Here is a 19,309-nt window from a genome sequence, read left to right as displayed (position 1 = left end):
ATAAAACCTGCCAATACAGTATCAAATATTACTTTTATTTAAAGCATTGTGTTCACTACTGGTGATTATACAAAGGATTAATAATAATTTTTCTCAGTCTCTGCTTGAATGAAGTAGTAAAATAAGGCACAGTGACAAAGAGTCGTCATAAACATTTGAACGGAATGCGTACACAAATGAAATATGTAGAGGATGGGGCAGTGATGAGTTCTGACAAGAGCGAAGGGGGACTCAGGGTAGAGTCTCACTTAGCGTGCACAGTCCCTTAGGCTGCAGGAACCCTCGGCATGTGATAGAAAATCATCAAACAGAGGCTGGGAACATTGTCTAAGGACAGGTTGCAGTCACTGGGAGTGATAGGGAGGAACTAGTTTTTCTTTTCTGTCAGCAAAATTAGCTGGTGTCCCATGTTAAACCCACTGAGTCAGAAATGGATTAAAGATGAAAAATACAGTAGTAGCAGGAAAGTTACATTGAGAAGATGATACTAGACTAGCAGTGGTAAAATCCAAATCAGTAAAGGGAGACAACCAAGTACTGAGCTAGCAGGTGATTATTGACATGTCATTCAACTGAGGGACATTATGCTGTAGTTACAAACCAGCCCTCATGAGAGTGTTCCCATGAAGAAAGTGATAGCTGTACACCCTGCACCCCATGTCTGAAGCTGCTGTACCCTGCACCCCATGTTTGTAGCTGCTGCACCCTGTACTCCATGTCTGTAGCTGCTGCACCCTGTACCCCATGTCTGTAGCTGCTGCACCCTGTGCCCCATGTCTGTAGCTGCTGCAGATGATTACTTGCATACTTGGTTTGTAGAAGTTGGTTATTTAACATCAAAAAATAAATAGGTAGTATGGCCATATTTCTCCATAAGCATCCTTTTTCAAAAAAGAAACAGATAATTTTTAAAAAGATTTATGAAACCTCAGTGTACCTCTCCCTAGCTATTTAAAGGAGAAACCCTCTTAAAGTCATGCCCCCTTAAAGCCTTTAAATTTTTTATATAATATTTTAATATAAAAATATTATATATTTTATATAAAATATTTTTATAAATTTTATAACATTTCTATCTTTCCTTTTCTCTAAATACTCCTCCTTGTCCTCTTTCAAATTAATGGCCTCTTTTTTAATACTTGTCATTGCATATGTATATGCATGTTTCTACCAACCCACTCTGTCTGTATAATGTTACTTTTAAGTATGTTTCCAGGGCTGACTGGTGTTGGGTTATCAGTTGGGTGTGCTCTTCCCTGGAAGAATGTTTTTCCTGCTCCCATGTCTTAGTTGCTTGTAGTTCTTTCTGTGTGGTTAAAGCCTTTGAATTCCCCACATCCTTGTTGGCATGTCTGTTGTTGTCCTTGTTCAGCTCATGTTTAGACAGTCATGTTGATGAGAATTTATGGGTGTAGCTTCTGTTATTACTAGAAACACAATCTCAGAACAAACTCCCTGATCCTCTGGCTCTTACAATCTTTCCTCACCCTGTTCCACAATGTTCCCTGACCTTTAGATGCTGGAGTGTTTTATTAACACATCCATTGGTACTGAGATCATGACTATATTTTGATTGGTTGCAGTTTTCTGTAGTGGTCTCCATCTGTTGCAAAGAGTTTCCTTCATGAGGAGTGAAGACTACAGCTGTCTGTGGGTGGAAGGACAAATGTTGCTAGATTGTTGTTAAGGACTGTGCTGCTTTAGTAAAGTGGTGGTTGTAGGTTCTTCTCCAAGACCCATGACTTCACTAGCCCTGGGTAATGGGCTGGGTTGCCAGTAGCAGGCATGTTTTCCCTCTTGTTGACCAGACTTAAGTCTAGTTAGAGAGCTGTTGGTTACTACCAAGGTGTGTGTGTGCCTCTACTGCTGCTGTAGGGTTATTGTGCCATTCTGTCATTGATGTGGTTCATGGGCATCATAGCTGGGTAGGACTTTTGACTGCCTCCCTCCTTTAGAAGCTTTTATAGTGCTTTCTGGCACCATGAAAGCTAGTCGTCAAAGAGCAGGCATTCAGGTAAATTCAAGCTCAGAGGTCTCTGTGCCCTGTTTTTGAAGGCCATAATGTTTTCAGCAGTAGGAACTTGCTCCCACCCCTGAGTGGCAATCAAGGGCAATGGCAGTAGGCCATATGTTTTGGGAGTCTCTCGAAAAACCATGACTGTCATCTAAAAGGAGGACTTCTCGTGTCTTGTATTAGGAATTTTATTAGGTGATATTTTCTCTAAGAGGGAGCATTGGCAGCCCAGAAGAGAAGAGTTCATTAAAATTAATATGCATATGTAAATATATGTACAGAATTCCATGTATTTTAGGTTTTCCCTTTTTGCTGTTTATTTTTGAGATTGTATTTTAATCATATTTCTGCCTTCCCTTTTATCCCTCCAGACCCTAACATACCCTTTGCCCCCGCTTTCAAATTCATGACCTCTTTTTTCACCAGTTGTTATTACATGCATATGTGTGTGTGCATGCATGTGTGTGTACATATATATTCCTAAATATAACCTGTTACTTGTATGTATGTTATCATGGCTGACCATTAGGCACTGGACAGCCAATTGGTGTGCTATTCCATGGGGGAATGTCACCTCTCTCGCTCCTGGCTTTCCTCAGTTCCCATAGGTCTTTGTATAGGGTTGAGGCCTCACGGGCTTTCTCCCATGCAGTTTGGGTGGCCATGCTGGTAAGAATTTTATGGGTATAGCTGTAAATCTGATATAACTAGAATCTTGCACAAAGTCACTGATCCTCTGGTTCTTACAACCTTTCTGCCTCCTGTTCTACAGTGTCCCTTGAACCTTAGATGTGAGTGTTTTGTAGTGGTAACCATTGGACTGGACTCCACAACTCACATATTGGTTGTGGTTTTCTGTAGTAATCTCCATCTGTTACAAGAAGTTTCCTTAATGAGGGGTGAGGACTACCCTTACCTGTGAGCATAAGGGCAAATGTTTATAGACTGATGTTAGACATTATGCTGGGTTAGTACATTAGTGGTTGTAGATTCTCCTCCAATAACCACCACTTCACTGACACTGGGTAGTTAGCTAAGGTTCCAGTACCAGGCATGGTCTTTCTCTTGTTGAGCGGGTCTTAAGTCCAACTAGAGACCATTGGTTACTGCCAGGGTATGTGTGCCACTACTGCATCCAAAGGGTTGTCTTGTCATGCTGGTCATTGGTGTGGTTCATGGGCATCACAGCTGATTAGGACTTTTTGTAGCCCCTCTCTACTTTCTGGTACCATGAAAGCCAGTCCCCAGGGAAGGGTCATTCAGATCATCCAGTTTAGGGGTCTCTGGACCCTGTTTCTGAAGTGCATGATGCCTTCAGCCATAGATAGGGACTTACCTTCTACCATACGGGGGTAGTGAAGGGCAACAATAGGCCATTTGCAGGAGTGTCTCTCAGGCAACCTTGGTCAACTCAAGGGGGATTCTCATGTCTTCTGTTGGAGATTTTGTTAGGTGGTCTTTGATTCTTGAAGAAAAAGCTATCAGCTCAGATGAGAAAAGTTCATTAAAACTTTTTATGTGTATTTATACCCTGGATTACATGTTATAGACCTTTGTTTTAAGGTAAGTAGTTAATAGTATGATTCCCATGTCTCTTTCGGCCATCCATACTGATATTTTACCTCCCTCCTTCCCGATTTCTCCTTTCAGACTGATTGTAGCTCACTATTCTCCTTTCCGCTCCCCACTCACCCTCTTTAAAGACCCCTTTCCCGTTTTCCTGTTCACATCGTCCTCCCGCTGCTCTCTCTACTGCATCCTAACACCCCGTCCTGCCCATGGTCCCATTTTACTTTCCCAGTTTCTGCAACTATTCCAGACTATGTACTACATCTGAAAACTGGATCTGGGAGCCCCCAGTGACAGAAAACGTGAACATTTTTCTTTCTGGGTCTGGGCTACCTCATCTGATCTTCTCTGGTTCCATCCATTTACCTGCAAAATTGCTGATCTCATTTCCTCTATATCTGAGTAGTACTCCAGTGTGTATGTGTGCTACCTTTTCAGTGTCCATCATAGGCCAGAGGACATCTAGGTCATTTCCAGTGCTGTTGTGAATAGCATCACAGTGAGTAAATACTTGTCTGTGGGGTAGGATATCCATATGCCAAGGCGTGTTTATAGCTGCCTCAGTGGTAGGTTCAGCTCTGGGATGACTCCTACGCTGGTTTCTGTAGTGTCTGCACCAGTCTGCAATCCCACCAGTGCAGAATGAGGGCCCCTTCCCCACATCCCCTGCAGCGTGTGTTATCAGCTGTTTCCTCGTCTTTGCCATTGTCACTGTACGTCTTCTCTGCTCAAATTCGCTGTGAATCCATCTCGCCCTGGACTTCTCTTGTTTTTGTTGGAAGGCTTTTTATTACTGTTTCAATTTCATCCATTTTATGGGTCTGTCTGGGTTGTTGACTTCTTGGTTTAATTTTGGTAGATTGGCTGAACCTAGACATTTGTCTTTTTTTGGTGATTGTTTTAATATTTCCCTGTTCATTTCTAACTGTGTTAATTTTGGTCACTTCTCTCTTTCATTAGTTTGGACAAGGGCCTGTCAATCTTGTCTGTCTTCAAGAACCAGCTCTTACAGTCCTTATTTTTGTGTGTGTTGTTTTCTTTATTTCAACTTCATGAGTTTCTACTCTACTTTTTATTGTTCCTTGCTATTGACTGTGATGGCTCTTCTTAAACTGTTAAAAGACAGAGACAGCAAGAGCTCTTCCACATCACTCCTAAGAAACCAGTGTCACTGTGATGCCCAAACCAGGAAAAATACAGCAGCAACCAAACAGGAGATTACAGTATAGTGTCCCTGGGGAGCACAGACTTAACAAAACACTTGTAAAAGGAGTATTCTACATACATACATCAAAACTATTAATACTATAACAAGTTGTCCTGGATATGGTCTGATCTAAAATGTTTTTCCAGCTTTCTGAGTTGTATCATTAAGCTATTTTTTGAGCTCTTTCTGATATATTTTTTTAAAGATTTATTTATTTTTATTATGTATACAACATTCTGCCTCGATGTATGCCCGCATGCCTGAGGAGGGCGCCAAATCTCAGCACAGATGGTTGTGAGCCACCATGTGGTCGCTGGGAATTGAACTCAGGACCTCTGGAAGAGCAGCCAGTGCTCTTAACCTCTGAGCCATCTCTCCAGCCCCTTTCTGATATTTTTTAAGCTTTTATTGAGTCTTTATGAATTTCACATCATGCACCCCAAGCCCACTCATCTCCCTATCCCTCTATATCCATTCTCTGCCTTTGTAACTCCCTCCCAAAAGAAAACAAATAAAATTAAAAGAAAATTTTTAAAAAAAATCTTGCCTTGGAAGCTACGGTGTGTCACACAGTGTAACCTTTTACCCAAACAGCTTTACTTGCAAATGCTCACTGCAATGAGCCACTGGATTGGTTCAAGGCCTCTGGCTTCTGCTACGCTGTCATACTGGAACTTCACTGGGACTCCTCCCAGATACCCTGTTACTGCTCTGTGTCTTGGAGATCATGCAGCTTTGTTCTGCAGGATTGATCCCTTACATGTGCAGGTCATAGATGGGGTAGATGTTGGGGTGGGCTAACTCAAAACCCTGGATCTGGGCCTGAATGGTAGCTGAGTCAATCAGCCCACCCGCTCTCCTGCACCTGAACCACCAGGACCAGCTCTCCTGCTTTGCCCTGGTGAGTGGCTGGGCCAGTTTATTCAAGTGCTGAAACCGAAGTATGGGGAACTGATAAGAGGAAAGAAGCTAACTTGAGAAAGACAGCTTGTCCAGCCTTCTTTGGGCCTTAATCACTGGCTGTCCTTTATTCTTGCTCTTACCTAACTCCGTCTTTATTCTTTGAGTACCATATCTAGATAGGTATTTAGATTTCTGAAATTCCCAAGGGAAGAGGGATCTAGTTTTGTCCAAGAGGATGTGTAGATGAAGTAATAAAGATATTGTATCTGGAAGAAGGTATATGACATCTCTCACTGTAATTAGTTTGTTCAGTATTGCTTTGGGTTATCTCTGTTCTTTCATGCGTTTATATACATTTTTAGATTGTTTTTTCTACATGAATTTTGAGTGAAATTGTATTGAAATTGCAGACTACTGTTAATAGGATGGCTGTTTTTATGTTATTGATTCTTCCAATCCTTAAGCGTGAAAAGTCTTCCATAGTCCATTTCTTCAGTGTTTAAAGTTTCCGTTGTAGAGCTCTTTTGTTCCTTGGTTGGGTTTATCTTGATTGTCATTTTTTGTGGTTACCATGAATGTGATTGTTTTTCTGATTTCTTTGTCTGTATGTTTGTCATTGGCACATAAAAGAGCTAAAGCTTCTGTGTATTGATTTTGCCATTTGACTGACAAAGTTTATTAGTGCTAAGAATTTTTTGGTTCCATCTTCAGAGTCTTACACAAGCAAGAATACCTTGCTTTTTTTTTTTTTTTTCCTATTTCTGTCTCTTTATTTTTTTCACATACTGCTCAGGCTGAGACATCAAGCACTGTAATAAATAGAAGTGGAGAGAGGGAATATCCTGTTTCATTCCAGATCTTATTGGGAATGCTTGCAGTTTTTCTCTATTTAATGTGGAGTTGGCTATAAGTGTATTGTATATATCCATATAATGCTGATGTATGCTCTCACCATTCCTAGCCTCTCCATGGCTTTTATCGAGAGGGAATGTTTGATTTTTGTCAAAAGCCTTTTCTGTAACTATTGAAATGATTATGATCATTTTCTTTGAGTCTGTTTATGTGACGACACCATCTCTGCTTCTATAAAGTAAAGCCAACCTTTTCACGATGAAGGATCTTTAGGATGTGATATCAGATTCAGTTTGTAAGTATTTTGTTGAGAATTTTTGTATCTGTCTTTGTTCATCAGGAGATTGCTGATAATCTGTGTCTGTGCTTGGTGTCTTTATCTGGTTTTGAATGAGGGTACAATGCTGGGTTCATAAAAAGAGCTCAGGGACCTTCCTTTTCCATTTCATGGATTAATCTATGTTATATATTTAGATCTTATATATTGTACTTTATGTAAGAAGCGATTGTATTAGTTCTCTGAAGTTCCTTAGTTGGGAGACTATTTCTGCTTCAGTCACTTTGCTGGTTGTGGAAATAGTAAGTTATTTATTTCATCTTGGTTTAATTTTGGCATGTCATATGAATCTAGAAATTTATCCATGTCTTAATTTTCCCAATTTAGTTAGATGAAATTCTTTTATTTTAATTTTATTTTAGTGTCTTATTTTATTTTTATTTTAGTGTCTTAGTGTTTTGTCTGTACATGCTTATGCACCATATGAGCCCCTGGTGCCACAGAGACCAGAAGAGGGCATCAGATCTTTTTTACAGCTAATGTCCACTTACGAGTGAGCACACACCGTGTTTGTCTATCACGGTGTCTCCAGAGAAAAGTGTGTAGAATCTCCAGCTTGCGCCTGTTACAGACCCCGCCCTCAGGGTGCCAAGCAGCAGACCCCTCCCTTGGAGTTGCCTTAGTCCAGACTCCTCTGCCTTTGAAAAAGCCCAGCATGAGCGGGCTCCACCAGAAGGGCATTGCTCCACCCCTGAAAGCCCCATTTACTGTGGATCTCAGTGTCTGTGCTACTATTCTATCCAGGAAGTTGTCTCCTGTGCTAATGTGTTCAAGGCTACTTCCAGCTTTCTCTTCTTTAAGGTTCAGTGTGCCTGGATTTATGTTGAAGTCTTTGATCCATTTGGACTTGAGTTTTGTACAGGGTGATAGATATGGATCTATTTGCATTTCTTTGCATGCCAACATCCAGTTATGCCAAATATTTGTTGAAGATACTTTCTTTTTTCCATTGTGTAATTTTGACTTCTTTATCAAAAATCAGGTGTCCGTAGGTGTGTGGATTTACTTAGGGTTCTTTGATTTGATTCCATTGGTCCACATGTCTGTTTTTATGCCAATACCATGCTGTATAGAGTTTGAGATCAGGGATAGTGATACCTCCAGAAGTTCCTTTATTATACAGGATTGTTTTTAGCTATTCTGTTTTTTTCCCCATATGAAGTTGAATTGTGTTCTCTCAAGGTCTGTAAAGAATTGTGTTTGAATTTTGATAGGGATTGCATTGAATTTGTAGATTGCTTTTGGTAAGATGGCCGTTTTTACTATGTTAATCCTACTGATCCATGAGCATGGGAGATCTTTCCATCTTCTGATATCTTCTCCATTTCTTTCTTCAAAGACTCTTGTCATACAGGTATTTTACTTTCTTGGTTAGGAACTACCCCGAGATGTTTTATATTATTTGTGGCTATTGTAAAGAGTGTTGTTTCCCTGATTTCTTTCTCAATCTGTTACTATCTGTGTATAGGAGGGCAACTGATTTTTGTGAGTTAATCTTGTATCCAGCCACTTTGATGAAGGTGCTTATAGGCTGTAGAATTTTGGGAGTCACTTATGTACACTATCATATCATCTGCAGATAGCAAAAGTTTGACTCCTTCCTTTCCCTTGATCTCCTTTTGTTGTCCTGTTGCTCTAGTTAGAACTTCTGGTACTATATTGAATATATATGGAGAGAGTATGGACATGAAATAGATATGGAATAGATATGGACAGCCTTGTCTTGTTCCTGATTGTTGTAGAATTGCTTTGAGTTTCTCTCCATTTAATTGGATGTTGGTTGTTGGCTTGCTGTATATTGCTCTTATTATACTTAGGTATGTTCCTTGCATCCCTGGTCTCTCCAAGACCTTTATCATGAAGGGGAGTTGGATTCTTTCAAAGGCTCCTTCAGCAATCTACAGAGATTATCATGTGGTTTATTTTTTTTCAGTTTGTTTATATTATGGATTACATTGGCATCTCTGGATGAAGTCCACTTGATCATAGTGAATGATCTTTTTATGTGTTCTTGGGATAGACTTGCAAATATTTTATTGAGTTTTTTTGCATCAATGTTCATAAAGGAAATTGTTCTGTAATTTTTTTCATTGCTAAGTCTTTGTGTGATTTTGGGTATCAGGGTGACAAGTCTCATAAAAGGAATTTAACAGAATTCTGTCTATTTCTATTGTATGGAACAATTTGAAGAGTTTTGGTATTAGTTGTCTTTTGAAATTCTGGTAGAATTTTGTGTTGAAACCATCTGGCCCCGAGATTTTCCTTCCTTCCTTCCTTCCTTCCTTCCTTCCTTCCTTCCTTCCTTTTTTTTTTAAATTAGGAAACTTTTAATGACAGCTTTTATTTCCTTAGGGGTTATAGGTCTATTTAAATTGTTTATCTGATTTGATCTTGATTTAATTTTGGTATGTGGTACCTATCAAGAAATCTGTTCATTTCTTGTAGATTTTCCAATATGTAGAGTACAGGTTTTTGAAGTATGACCTGATGATTCTCTGGATTTCCTCAGTCTGTTGTTATGTCATTATGTCCCCTTTTAGTTTTTGATTTTATTAATTTGGATTCTCTCTCTCTCTCTCTCTCTCCCTTTTAGTTAGTTTGGATGAGAGTTTGTCTATCTTATTGATTTTCTAAAAAAACCCAACTCTTTGTTTTATTGATTCTTTGTATCTCTTTGTTGCTAGTTTATTGGTTCCAGCCCTCAGTTTAATTATTTCCTGTCATCTATTCCTCTTGGGTGTGTTTGCTTCTTTTTGTTCTAGAGCTTTCAGGTGTGCTGTTAAATTGCTAGTGTGAGATTTCTCCAAATTCGTTATGCAGACACATAGTGCTGGGAATATTTCTATTAGTATTGATTTCACTGTGTCTCATAAGTTTGGGTATGTTGTGCATTCATTTTCATTGAATTGTAGGAAGTCTTTAATTTCTTTGTTCTTCCTTGACCCAGTGGTGATTCAGTTGAGAGTTGCTCAGTTTCCATGGGTTTGTAGACTTTCTGTCGTTTGTGTTGTTGTTGAACTCAAACTTTATCTCCTGGTGATTTGATAAGATACAGAGGGTTATTCCTTTTTTTTTTTTTTATGTCTGTTGAGATTTGCTTTGTGACCAAGCATGTGGTCAGTTTTAGAGAATGTTACGTGAGGTGCAGAGAAGAAGGTACATTGTTTGTGTTTGCATGAAATGTTCTGTAATTGTCTGTTAGGTCCATTTGATTCATGACATCTGTTAACCCCTTATTTCTCTGTTAAGTTTCTGTCTGGCAGACCTGTCCAGTGGTGAGAGTGGGATATTGAAGTCTCCCACTATTATGTGTGGGGCTCAATCTGTGATTTAAGTTTCTGTAATATTTCTCTTACAAATGTGGGTGTCCTTGTATTTGGGGCATAGATGTTCAGAATTCAGACTTTATCTTGATGGATTTTTCCTTTGATGAGTATGAAATGTTCTCTTCCATCCCTTTCTTTCTCTTACTCCGTCTGTCTGTAAAGACACTACTGTAGTAGGGGTATTTAGCTCAGCTCAGTGAGTAGTAGCCATTTTTGGTGATTTTTATAACTATCATCAAAAGAATTTTTTTCTTGTTCTCTGAAGCAAAAGTAATTTTAAAGTTGATGCTACTTCTTTAGGACCGTTTATTTCTATTTTTTGTTTAATGGAGGGTTGTTTTATTTTACTTCCTTTCATGGCTACAGAGAATTGGACCTAGGACTTCATAGATGCTAGGCAGGTTCCCCACTTAGTGCCCCATTGACGTTCTTTTGAAAACTGTTCATATAATTACTTGTTGATTGATTAGCAGCTTTACTTCTTTGGTTTTTAACTTCTGAGGTTCTTTATATGTTCAAGAATTAACCCCTTGTTTGAGGTGTAGCTGGACATTTTTTTTCCCTCATTCTGCAGCTTGTTTATTGTTTCTTTTTCTGTACAGAAACTTTTTAATTTCATGTAGTTTCATTTGTCAATTCTTGGGACTGTTTCCTGTGCTATCGGAATTCTAGTCCCATTCTTTAGTCTACTGTATGAATGGTGATTCCATCGTGACACCATTAATCCTAATGGAGACATGCCAATCTTCCTTTTAATTCTAGCAAGGGCCAAGGTACTTTGTGCTCCCTTTTCCTTTGATACTCAGGAATGTGAGAGGTAAACAGTCTTGGAGAGAGTCCAGAACAGCAGATTTGCTCCCAGACAAGGAATCTGAAACATTTGAAAACTGTGAAGTCTGAGACCTTTCAGAGGTGCATAGAGGTCAGAATCAATCCCCTGACCCCAGTAAAAGACATGCGGAGGAAGGGGGGGGGGGGCGTGCAGGAGCCTGGATCAGTTCTTTGCTGCAGACACCACATTGGGCCTAGTGGACTGAGCCTTGTGTGAACTCTCTCTTCCTCGATGCTCACTTGTTACTGGGGGCTGGCTTAGAAGCTCGGTCTTACTTTGCAATAGGATGGTTATTTTAGTATACTTAGTTTATGCTTCTGCGGTATTTTCCATGTTAAGTCTCCATTGGGTTACATACATGAAAGAATAATAAGAAGTATTTCTCAGGATTCAGGAGGCACATCGTAAAAGGATATATTTTCTAATTCTGTTTCTTACAAACTTTAAAAATTAACTGTTGAAAAATGCTTTCGGATAAATGTCATTTTACATAAATTATTGGTTTTTATCAGAGCAGTGTAATAGTAAATTACTTTCTGTCTAGTGATTTCTGTCCACAGGTGAAGTGGGATAGTCTACCCTTGTTTATATTTTTGGATAGCTGAGTAAGATGGGAAATATTTTTGATATGCAAGGTCAGTCCTGCACATCAGGGTTCCATACACTTCCTGTCAGCAAAGGTATCAGCTGCCAGAGCCCCTGATAAGGCCTATTTCAAGCCAGCAGTGTCTGGACAATAAAGACTAAAGATAACAGTTACTGCGGTGAGGCTGGCAGCAGCGCCCCTGCGTTACCGTCTGGACCAGAATGAACACTCTGAAGTCACTCAAAGCTAAGCTCTCTTTGCAAGCTGCACAGGAGATCCAGCGAGTGAGCAAGGCTGACCTTTGAAGTGTCAGGGCGACTTTAAAGAGTCGTCTCTCTCATCCAGAGGTTGGGAAAGTTCAGAAGCTTTGAAACCTAAAGAACATTTTCTTGTGGTTGGGGACATATGATATTTGCTAAACAAAGTACAGGAAGAGTGGATGTTGGATGAAGTTTTCTCTCTTCTGCACCACTCTGCATAGAATAAAAACCCAATTCTATAGGACTGGAGAGATGGCTCAGCAGTTAGCAGCACTGGATGCTCTTATAGAGGACCCAGGTTCAATTCCCAGCAGCCACACATCTCACAGTCATCTTATACCAGTCTTGGGGGATCTGATTCCCTCTTCTGACCCCCACAGACACTGCACGGACACCGTGTACAGACCCATACATATAGAATAAAATGAAGGAAGCTGTCCTCCCTTCCTGACCACCACAGACGCTGCATGGACACAGTGTACAGACCCATACATATAGAATAAAATGGAAGGAAGCTGTCCTGTTGTAGTGGGAGTGGCGGGCCGCTTCCCGCCACCCGGCTAGCTTTACCCGAAATAAGAGTGGCGGGGCTGCGTCCCGGCACCCAGCCTCCCGCATGGCTAGCTTATGTCTGGAAATAATTACACGGAAACTGTATTCTTTTAAACACTGGCTGGCCCATTAGTTTCAGCCTCTTATTGGCTAGCTCTTACATTTTGATCTAACCCATTTCTAATATTCTGTGTAGCACCACGAGCTGGCTTACCAGGAAAGATCTTAAGCTGCATCTTTCTGGAGTGAGAGAATCATGGCGACTGACTGATTCGGCTTCTTTCTCCCAGTATTCTGTTCTGTTTACTCCACCCACCTAAGGGTTGGCCTATCAAATGGGCCTAGGCAGTTTCTTTATTAATTAACCAATGAAAGCAACAGATAGAAAGATGACCCTCCTCCATCATTTCCCCTTTTTCTGTTTAAACAAAAAGGAAGACTTTTATTTTAACATAGTAAAATTACATATAGCAAAACAGTTATCAAGCAAGAATTATAGTTACAATATTTATATCTATTTTATCTTTTATCATAACTAAGGAAAACTACAACTATGTATCCTTTTTTTTTTTTTGATTTTTCGAGACAGGGTTTTTCTGTGGCTTTGGAACCTGTCCTGGAACTAGCTCTGTAGACCAGGCTGGTCTCGAACCCACAGAGATCCGCCTGCCTCTGCCTCCCGAGTGCTGGGATTAAAGGCGTGCGCCACCATCGCCCCACCATGTATCCATTTTTTAACTCCACCAAAGACTCCAGAAGGATATAATATTACCTAAGCAGACAAGAAATCCAAAACTCTAGAAATGACAGAGACATCTTGCTGCCTGGACAGTCATCCAAAGTTTTTCTGTACCATTGGGGCATTTATCTTTGGCCTACAGGCCCATAGTTTTTAGCAGATATTTCCATAAAGCAGGAAATTTTAAAGACAGTTAGTCACTTTTTGTTGTGTCCTGTAGAATGTCTCGTAGACTCTTTTATAAATCAGGAACCCTGAAAGACCATCTCACCTTTAGGCAAGTTTAGCAGTCCTTTTTCTGTGGGTTCTTTGTGTCCAGTTCATGTAATAGTCCAGGCAAGAGCAGTTTCTTGCCCAAATGGCTACCCAACTCTATAAGGAGTTTTTTTGATGCCCATCTTCCTCTCGAAGTAGATTGGTGCTGCCAGGAACAGACGTGTCTCATTGTCATGAAAAGCCCTAAGTTATTAAAACATTTAAATGCCATATTCTGTAGTCTTTAAAAGATATAAAGAATACCTATCCAACTAAAATATATCTCTATATATCTAAAAAATCTAACTAACATGACTACAAGCTTTACTATTATCAATGATTATCCATTAGCAACCTATATTTTCTAATTATAAATTACATTTTTAAATAAACTACAAAATCACAATACCTTAATCAAGATCAAAAATACATATACATATAACAAAATTGACCTTAAAATCCACACCAATACAAATTATTCATATCTATACTGTCCTCCCTCCCTGACGTTACCACTCATTTGGTGTCAGCAGGAAAAGTAGCTTAAATTCATGTTGGCTTCTTTTTCATGTGAGAAATTAGGAGGGAGAAAAGAATGTGTTTTCACTTCCTGTGGAGCTGATGAATCTTCCCAGGCCTAAGTGTTCACTGGTGTCCACTCCGCATGGAAGAGTCACTGCAGAACTGTCTCATTGCTTCCAAAGTCAGTGTTTGTTCTCAACAAATGAAAAGCGGACTAATTTAAAAAAAATTAAACTAAAGGAGACATGGACTCCTCTTAAGCCCAGGGGAATCCGCAAGGACCGGACCCTCATTTGACCTTAGCAGTGGAAAAGAACAGTGGTTGACTCTGGTGACCTTCATGGTCTGAAACATGCCACAGGAGTGGATATGAAGGGTTAAAATGATCAGCATGCTTCTTAGCAGACTGCAGGACTGGCGATGGCCAGAGCAGACAGAGACAGATGGTGCCAGTGTAAATGACCATTTAAGAAAATGCTGTAGTCAACGTGATTTTTGTTTCCAGTTAACAAACCCATTAGTTATCTTTTTAAAATGTCTTCATTACTGGGAGGGATGTGCATGTGATGGTCAGAGGACACCTTGGCCACTCAGTTCTCTCTGCCCTGTGTACACCAGTTATAAACTCAGCTCCCAGGCTTGGAGCAAGCTCCTTTACTTCTAAGCTGTCTCACCGGCCCTTGTTGTCTTGTCTTGTAATTGAAAAAGTAACAGCAAAAGTCAAGGCAGTGAAATGTTTGAAGAATCACAGTCACTGAAGGAATTTTGTTAATGACACATTTTTCATTGCGTCACTTCCGCAGCCATTAAATTGTTAGTGCTGTCTTCTCTCCACTGGGAAGCCGAATTGCAGAAGTAAAGCAGCCAAGCATTGGTTGCACAGAGGCCAGCCTATCGCCGGGACCCCATGGAACTGTAATTTGTCCGCTCCCGTGTCCTTTAGTTCTTGATGTAATGCTGGGCACATTGGCTCCTTTGAAAGCAGTATGTGGGGACAGAGAAGGATTCTGAAGTCACTTAATGCAGTTATATTTTTAAGTAGAGAAAATAAGACCCCAGGAATTCTTGAACTATTAGTCTAACAGTGAGTGACACTGCCTGAAACATTATAAAGAAAAACTCCTGAATATATTTTTGATATTTTACTTGGCCATAAACAGACACGACCTAGTTTACAATATTTCTTCTCAATTAAAGTTGGCAAAAGGAATAGGGACAGTTCTCAAATTCCAAAATCTAACTTTTTAAATATTCTTTTTATTGTATGTATATGCCTGACTGAGTTCATGTGTACCATGTGCATGCAGGAGCCTACAAAACCCAGAATGTACCAGGGCCTCTGGAGGTGAACCTGGTGCCATCTTTACAGCCCCTTTCTGAACCTGGCTCCTCCTAGCCATCTCTACAGCCTGTTTTCTTGTTTACAGATGTGTTAACATTTTTCAGGGGAAAATTTTTTGAGTGGCTAATGATTAAAAGAAAAACTCAATGCAAAGAAATATAGAAGCAATAATGCCAGAATATAAATATGACCTGAGTCTGCAGTGTGATCACCAAATATTTTGCTTTACCATGTTTGATGAGCTGCATTTCTATATAAGGAAGCAGCTTCTGCTTGTGCTCACGGCTTTAGCAAAATTAGAAAAGATTAAGCAGAAAGATGTTCATAGGTCAGGCGTCTCAGACCCTGTGTTCTCTACAGCTCTCTGCCTTCTGGAGGAGAGGACTGGCATGTTTAGAGCATCAGGCTTAATATTTATCACTAACAGTTTGTATAAAAACCTTCAAGACTCCAGCAACAGAGTCCAACACACTTTTGCAGATAAGAAATGCGAAGCCCAGACAACTTTGGGTTATTTAGAGTGAAGTCATGGAGCCAACTGGACTTGGACACACAACTTATTGCTGTGTCCAGTGTGCTGTATTCCTTTAATTACAAACATTTGCCTCAAATCTGCCTCTCAGAAATATGGACAAGATTTAATAAGTCATGCTTGGGCCTTGATAACATGAGATGAAGCAAGCTCTCACATTTCTGCTTGTTTGCCAGGTTCCAAACACCTGGAAGAAGCCTTAAATGAAGCTTTGAAACTCAGTTCCTAGCACAGGCCTTGTACGGGCCTTTGGGATGCATAGCACGCATCTCACACAGACTTTGGGGATTCATAGTACATGTCTCACACAGGCCTTCAGGATAGAGAAAATGCATCTTAACAGTTTCTTGTTGTTCTTGAAAGAAACATGAGCTCAGCTGGCCCTGATGGGAGGAAGACGATGAGAAGATGTGATGGGCTCATTGACTCGCTGGTCCATTATGTCAGAGGAACCATTGCAGACTACCAGCCGGACGATAAGGTAACTCCAGAGTTAAACATCCTCACGCCAGACTACCCACTAGGACTTACTAAGATGCTTCAAACTGGTAAAAATCATCGTTTGATGTAGTTTTGATTTGCCTTCTGAGCCCAAGGCTTTCATTACATGCTTAGATACTTAAATTTCTATCTAGCCTTAGGCTCAGAGTTTTTCCAGACCCAAATTTCTAACACACGTTTTAACATCTCAGTGTGGATATTCATCAAACACTACATGTTCAGCAATAAACCCTTAAATTCATTTCTTCCATCACCCAATCTTGCTGTCTTCTTTCTGATAATCAGCATATCCGGGGCTGGAGATTGTAGGTTAGGGGGAAGCACTGACCGGACATGTATAGTATCGTCACTGAGTGCGTGACTGGAGAAGAGATGAGTGAGTGAATTCTCATCATCTTCCAAAAGACAACGGCAAAATGGATGACCTCAGGCCGCTCCTCCTCCCGCCCACCCTCTGTGCACACGCGGTACACCATCTGCCACTTCTCCAGCGCCACATGTGCTGCTTCCATTTGCGTGTCCCTACACTAGCTGTTATAGTGTCCTCCTGATAGGTCACTGTAAGCAGCGTCATGACTATCCTCTGTATTAGTGCGGCTACTAATTTATGTACGGGAAGTTTGAATTTGTTCTGGACATGAGTTTTAGACATACTCTAAGGGGCTAGAACTATAGCTCATGGTAGAGCATTTGACCACTGTATAAGAGCCCTGGGTTCAGCCTCCCGTTATGTTAAAAAGGGTTGGATTGGGGGAGGCTACCCGTTATTTTAAGAAACTTGGATTCTGTATTTTAAGAGTACTTGTGACCATTCGTTCACGGTCTCGCATTAGCCGTCCCAGCTGTCCTAGGTACTCCTGCGTACCTGATTGTCCAAGCATACTAAACTGCATGCAGTAAGGCTTTTGAGAGCTGAAGCCTAAATAACCTTGTAGTAGACAAGGCATCCGAGAGGGGTGTCACTATGACTGTGAGCAGGAGTCATGTTCTTCCCGCAGGCCACAGAGAACTGTGTGTGCATTCTTCATAACCTCTCCTACCAGCTGGAGACAGAGCTCCCAGAGAAGTATTCCCAGAGTATCTGCGTGCAGAACCGGAATATCCAGACCAACAGTAACAAGAGTACCGGCTGCTTTGGCACTCGAAGTAGGAAAGTAAGAGAGGTATGTATGTCAGGGATCCTTTGAGAGGCAGCCGGGGATGAAGGGAGAACGGGGGTGGGGAGACGCTCACTCCTGGTCCCAGGCAGTCCTCCCTTGAGGCTCTATCAATAAGGAAACTTCTTTGTTTTCCTCTATCAATTCGGTGACTGGCTAAAGGGGATAAAATTCAGTCCCCACTAATCTGACTCCAGATTTGTGCCGTTAGTGATTCAACCTTGCTGTCCTGTGTCCTTTGTGGGCCGTGATACAGTCCTTGTTTAAGCATTGCCAGAAGCGTTGGTGTTTTCATTGTGTATCCTAAAAATAAACTATAAACACATTAAAAGCAAATTTTCTAGAAAAGATAACATCTCCTTCAGAGCTGACATAAAAGTGAAAGAATGCATTCTTAGTGTTAGTATATTCTTGAATCTGGAAAATGACTGGTAGATTTAGGTCCTCGATACTATTCCAAACAATTCCATAAGCCTTTGAGGGAACCAGACCTGTTCCCTGATCTTCAAAGTGATAGGGTGATGCGAGAGGTACAGATTGTCTTTATTACGACTCAAAAGGACTCAAAGGGAAATACAGACTCACAGAATATAGGACAAAGTGGAAACGCAGTGGGTCCAGCCACAGTGTCCCACTGCTCTGCCCCAGGGAGATGTGAACAACTGTACCAGCTTGCTTATGCTCTGACCTCCCAAGAGAGGGAGAGAGACCTCTCATCTCCCTAATAAGAGATCATATCAGCACAAAAGCCACACCCTAAGGCTGGGACCAAAAAAGCTATTGATGGAAATGAATTCCCACACCAGTGGTGAGCATTTAGAATCTAGGTTACATGCAGCTGGAGACAGTTTCAGAAGCACCTGTGTTTAATTCCCGTAATGTGAAGTGTAAAGTTGGAGAGTGTGAGAGTTCCTTAGAAAGACATAATTACTGTGAGCTAAAAGTTAAGTAACTGAAAATCATATATCCTGTTTCCTGATTTGCTAGTCTTTATAGACAGTATTTCCAGTCTGTTGGTGTAGGTCAGACTTGAAGTGCATTTATTCTTGTGTGCTTAGCAATACCAAGACGTGCCTATGCCCGAGGAGAAGAGCAGCCCCCGGGGCATGGAGTGGCTGTGGCATTCCATTGTGATAAGGATGTATTTGTCCTTAATTGCCAAGAGTGCCCGAAATTATACCCAAGAGGCCTCATTAGGAGCGCTCCAGAATCTCACAGCAGGAGGTGGCCCGGTAAGTCTTGTGACAGCTTTTCTACTTTTTAAAATGTAGACATATCTACCTTAGGTGCAGAGGTGAAGCAATCAGGTAGGAGCAAGATTTCCTCATTCCAGCCAAGACAGTTCTCAGAAACCACCAAGGTTTCAGCTTTCTACTACTATCAACCTCAGTTTCTGGAAAGCCGCGTCAGACTGCAATTACAAAAACAACGCCTTGGCTTTTATTTTGTTTAGTCCTTCTGCCATTACAGTCCTCAGAATTCTGCCTCAATTGAGTTGAAAAAACACAGAGGGAAAGGAAGGGATTTCTCATATGGAACTCAGATGTCTGGGGTGGGTCTGTCTTCTTCCATGGTTAGTCTTGACTGCCTCGCTCCACCTCTGGATTCTGTCCCTGTGAGCCGTATGGTAGTGAGGACAGCTGGAAATGACAGCAGGCTTACATTTAACAGCCCGTTGTCCTCACAAATACTGCTATTAAGAACTCAGCGAAGGTGTCTCACTGGCCCATTTGGCATGGTCTGGGTAGAGTGCCCAGGGTACAGGTTTGCCCTGGCAGGGGTCATTTGCCTCTTGCACTACCTGCAAAGGATGTGCTCCCTCA

At 40.9% G+C, this 19,309-nt stretch overlaps 1 protein-coding gene across 1 annotated transcript in view; it reads left to right on the top strand.

Moving 5' to 3' along the window:
* The window catches only part of Pkp2 (plakophilin 2), a 61,673-nt gene that overhangs the window by 30,829 nt on the left and 11,535 nt on the right, over positions 1 to 19,309 (top strand). Inside the window, exons 7-9 of the mRNA XM_057764382.1 lie at positions 16,192 to 16,309; positions 17,328 to 17,492; positions 18,545 to 18,718. Of these exons, the coding sequence (XP_057620365.1) occupies positions 16,192 to 16,309; positions 17,328 to 17,492; positions 18,545 to 18,718 (457 nt within the window). The remainder of the gene's footprint in view (positions 1 to 16,191; positions 16,310 to 17,327; positions 17,493 to 18,544; positions 18,719 to 19,309) is intronic.

The sequence above is a fragment of the Chionomys nivalis genome, chromosome 3 (assembly GCF_950005125.1).
Source record: "Chionomys nivalis chromosome 3, mChiNiv1.1, whole genome shotgun sequence".
In the NCBI taxonomy this organism is placed as follows: Eukaryota; Metazoa; Chordata; class Mammalia; order Rodentia; family Cricetidae; genus Chionomys; species Chionomys nivalis.
The sequence above is the reverse complement of the archived record's forward strand: the minus strand, read 5'-3'. Positions and strand labels throughout refer to the sequence as shown.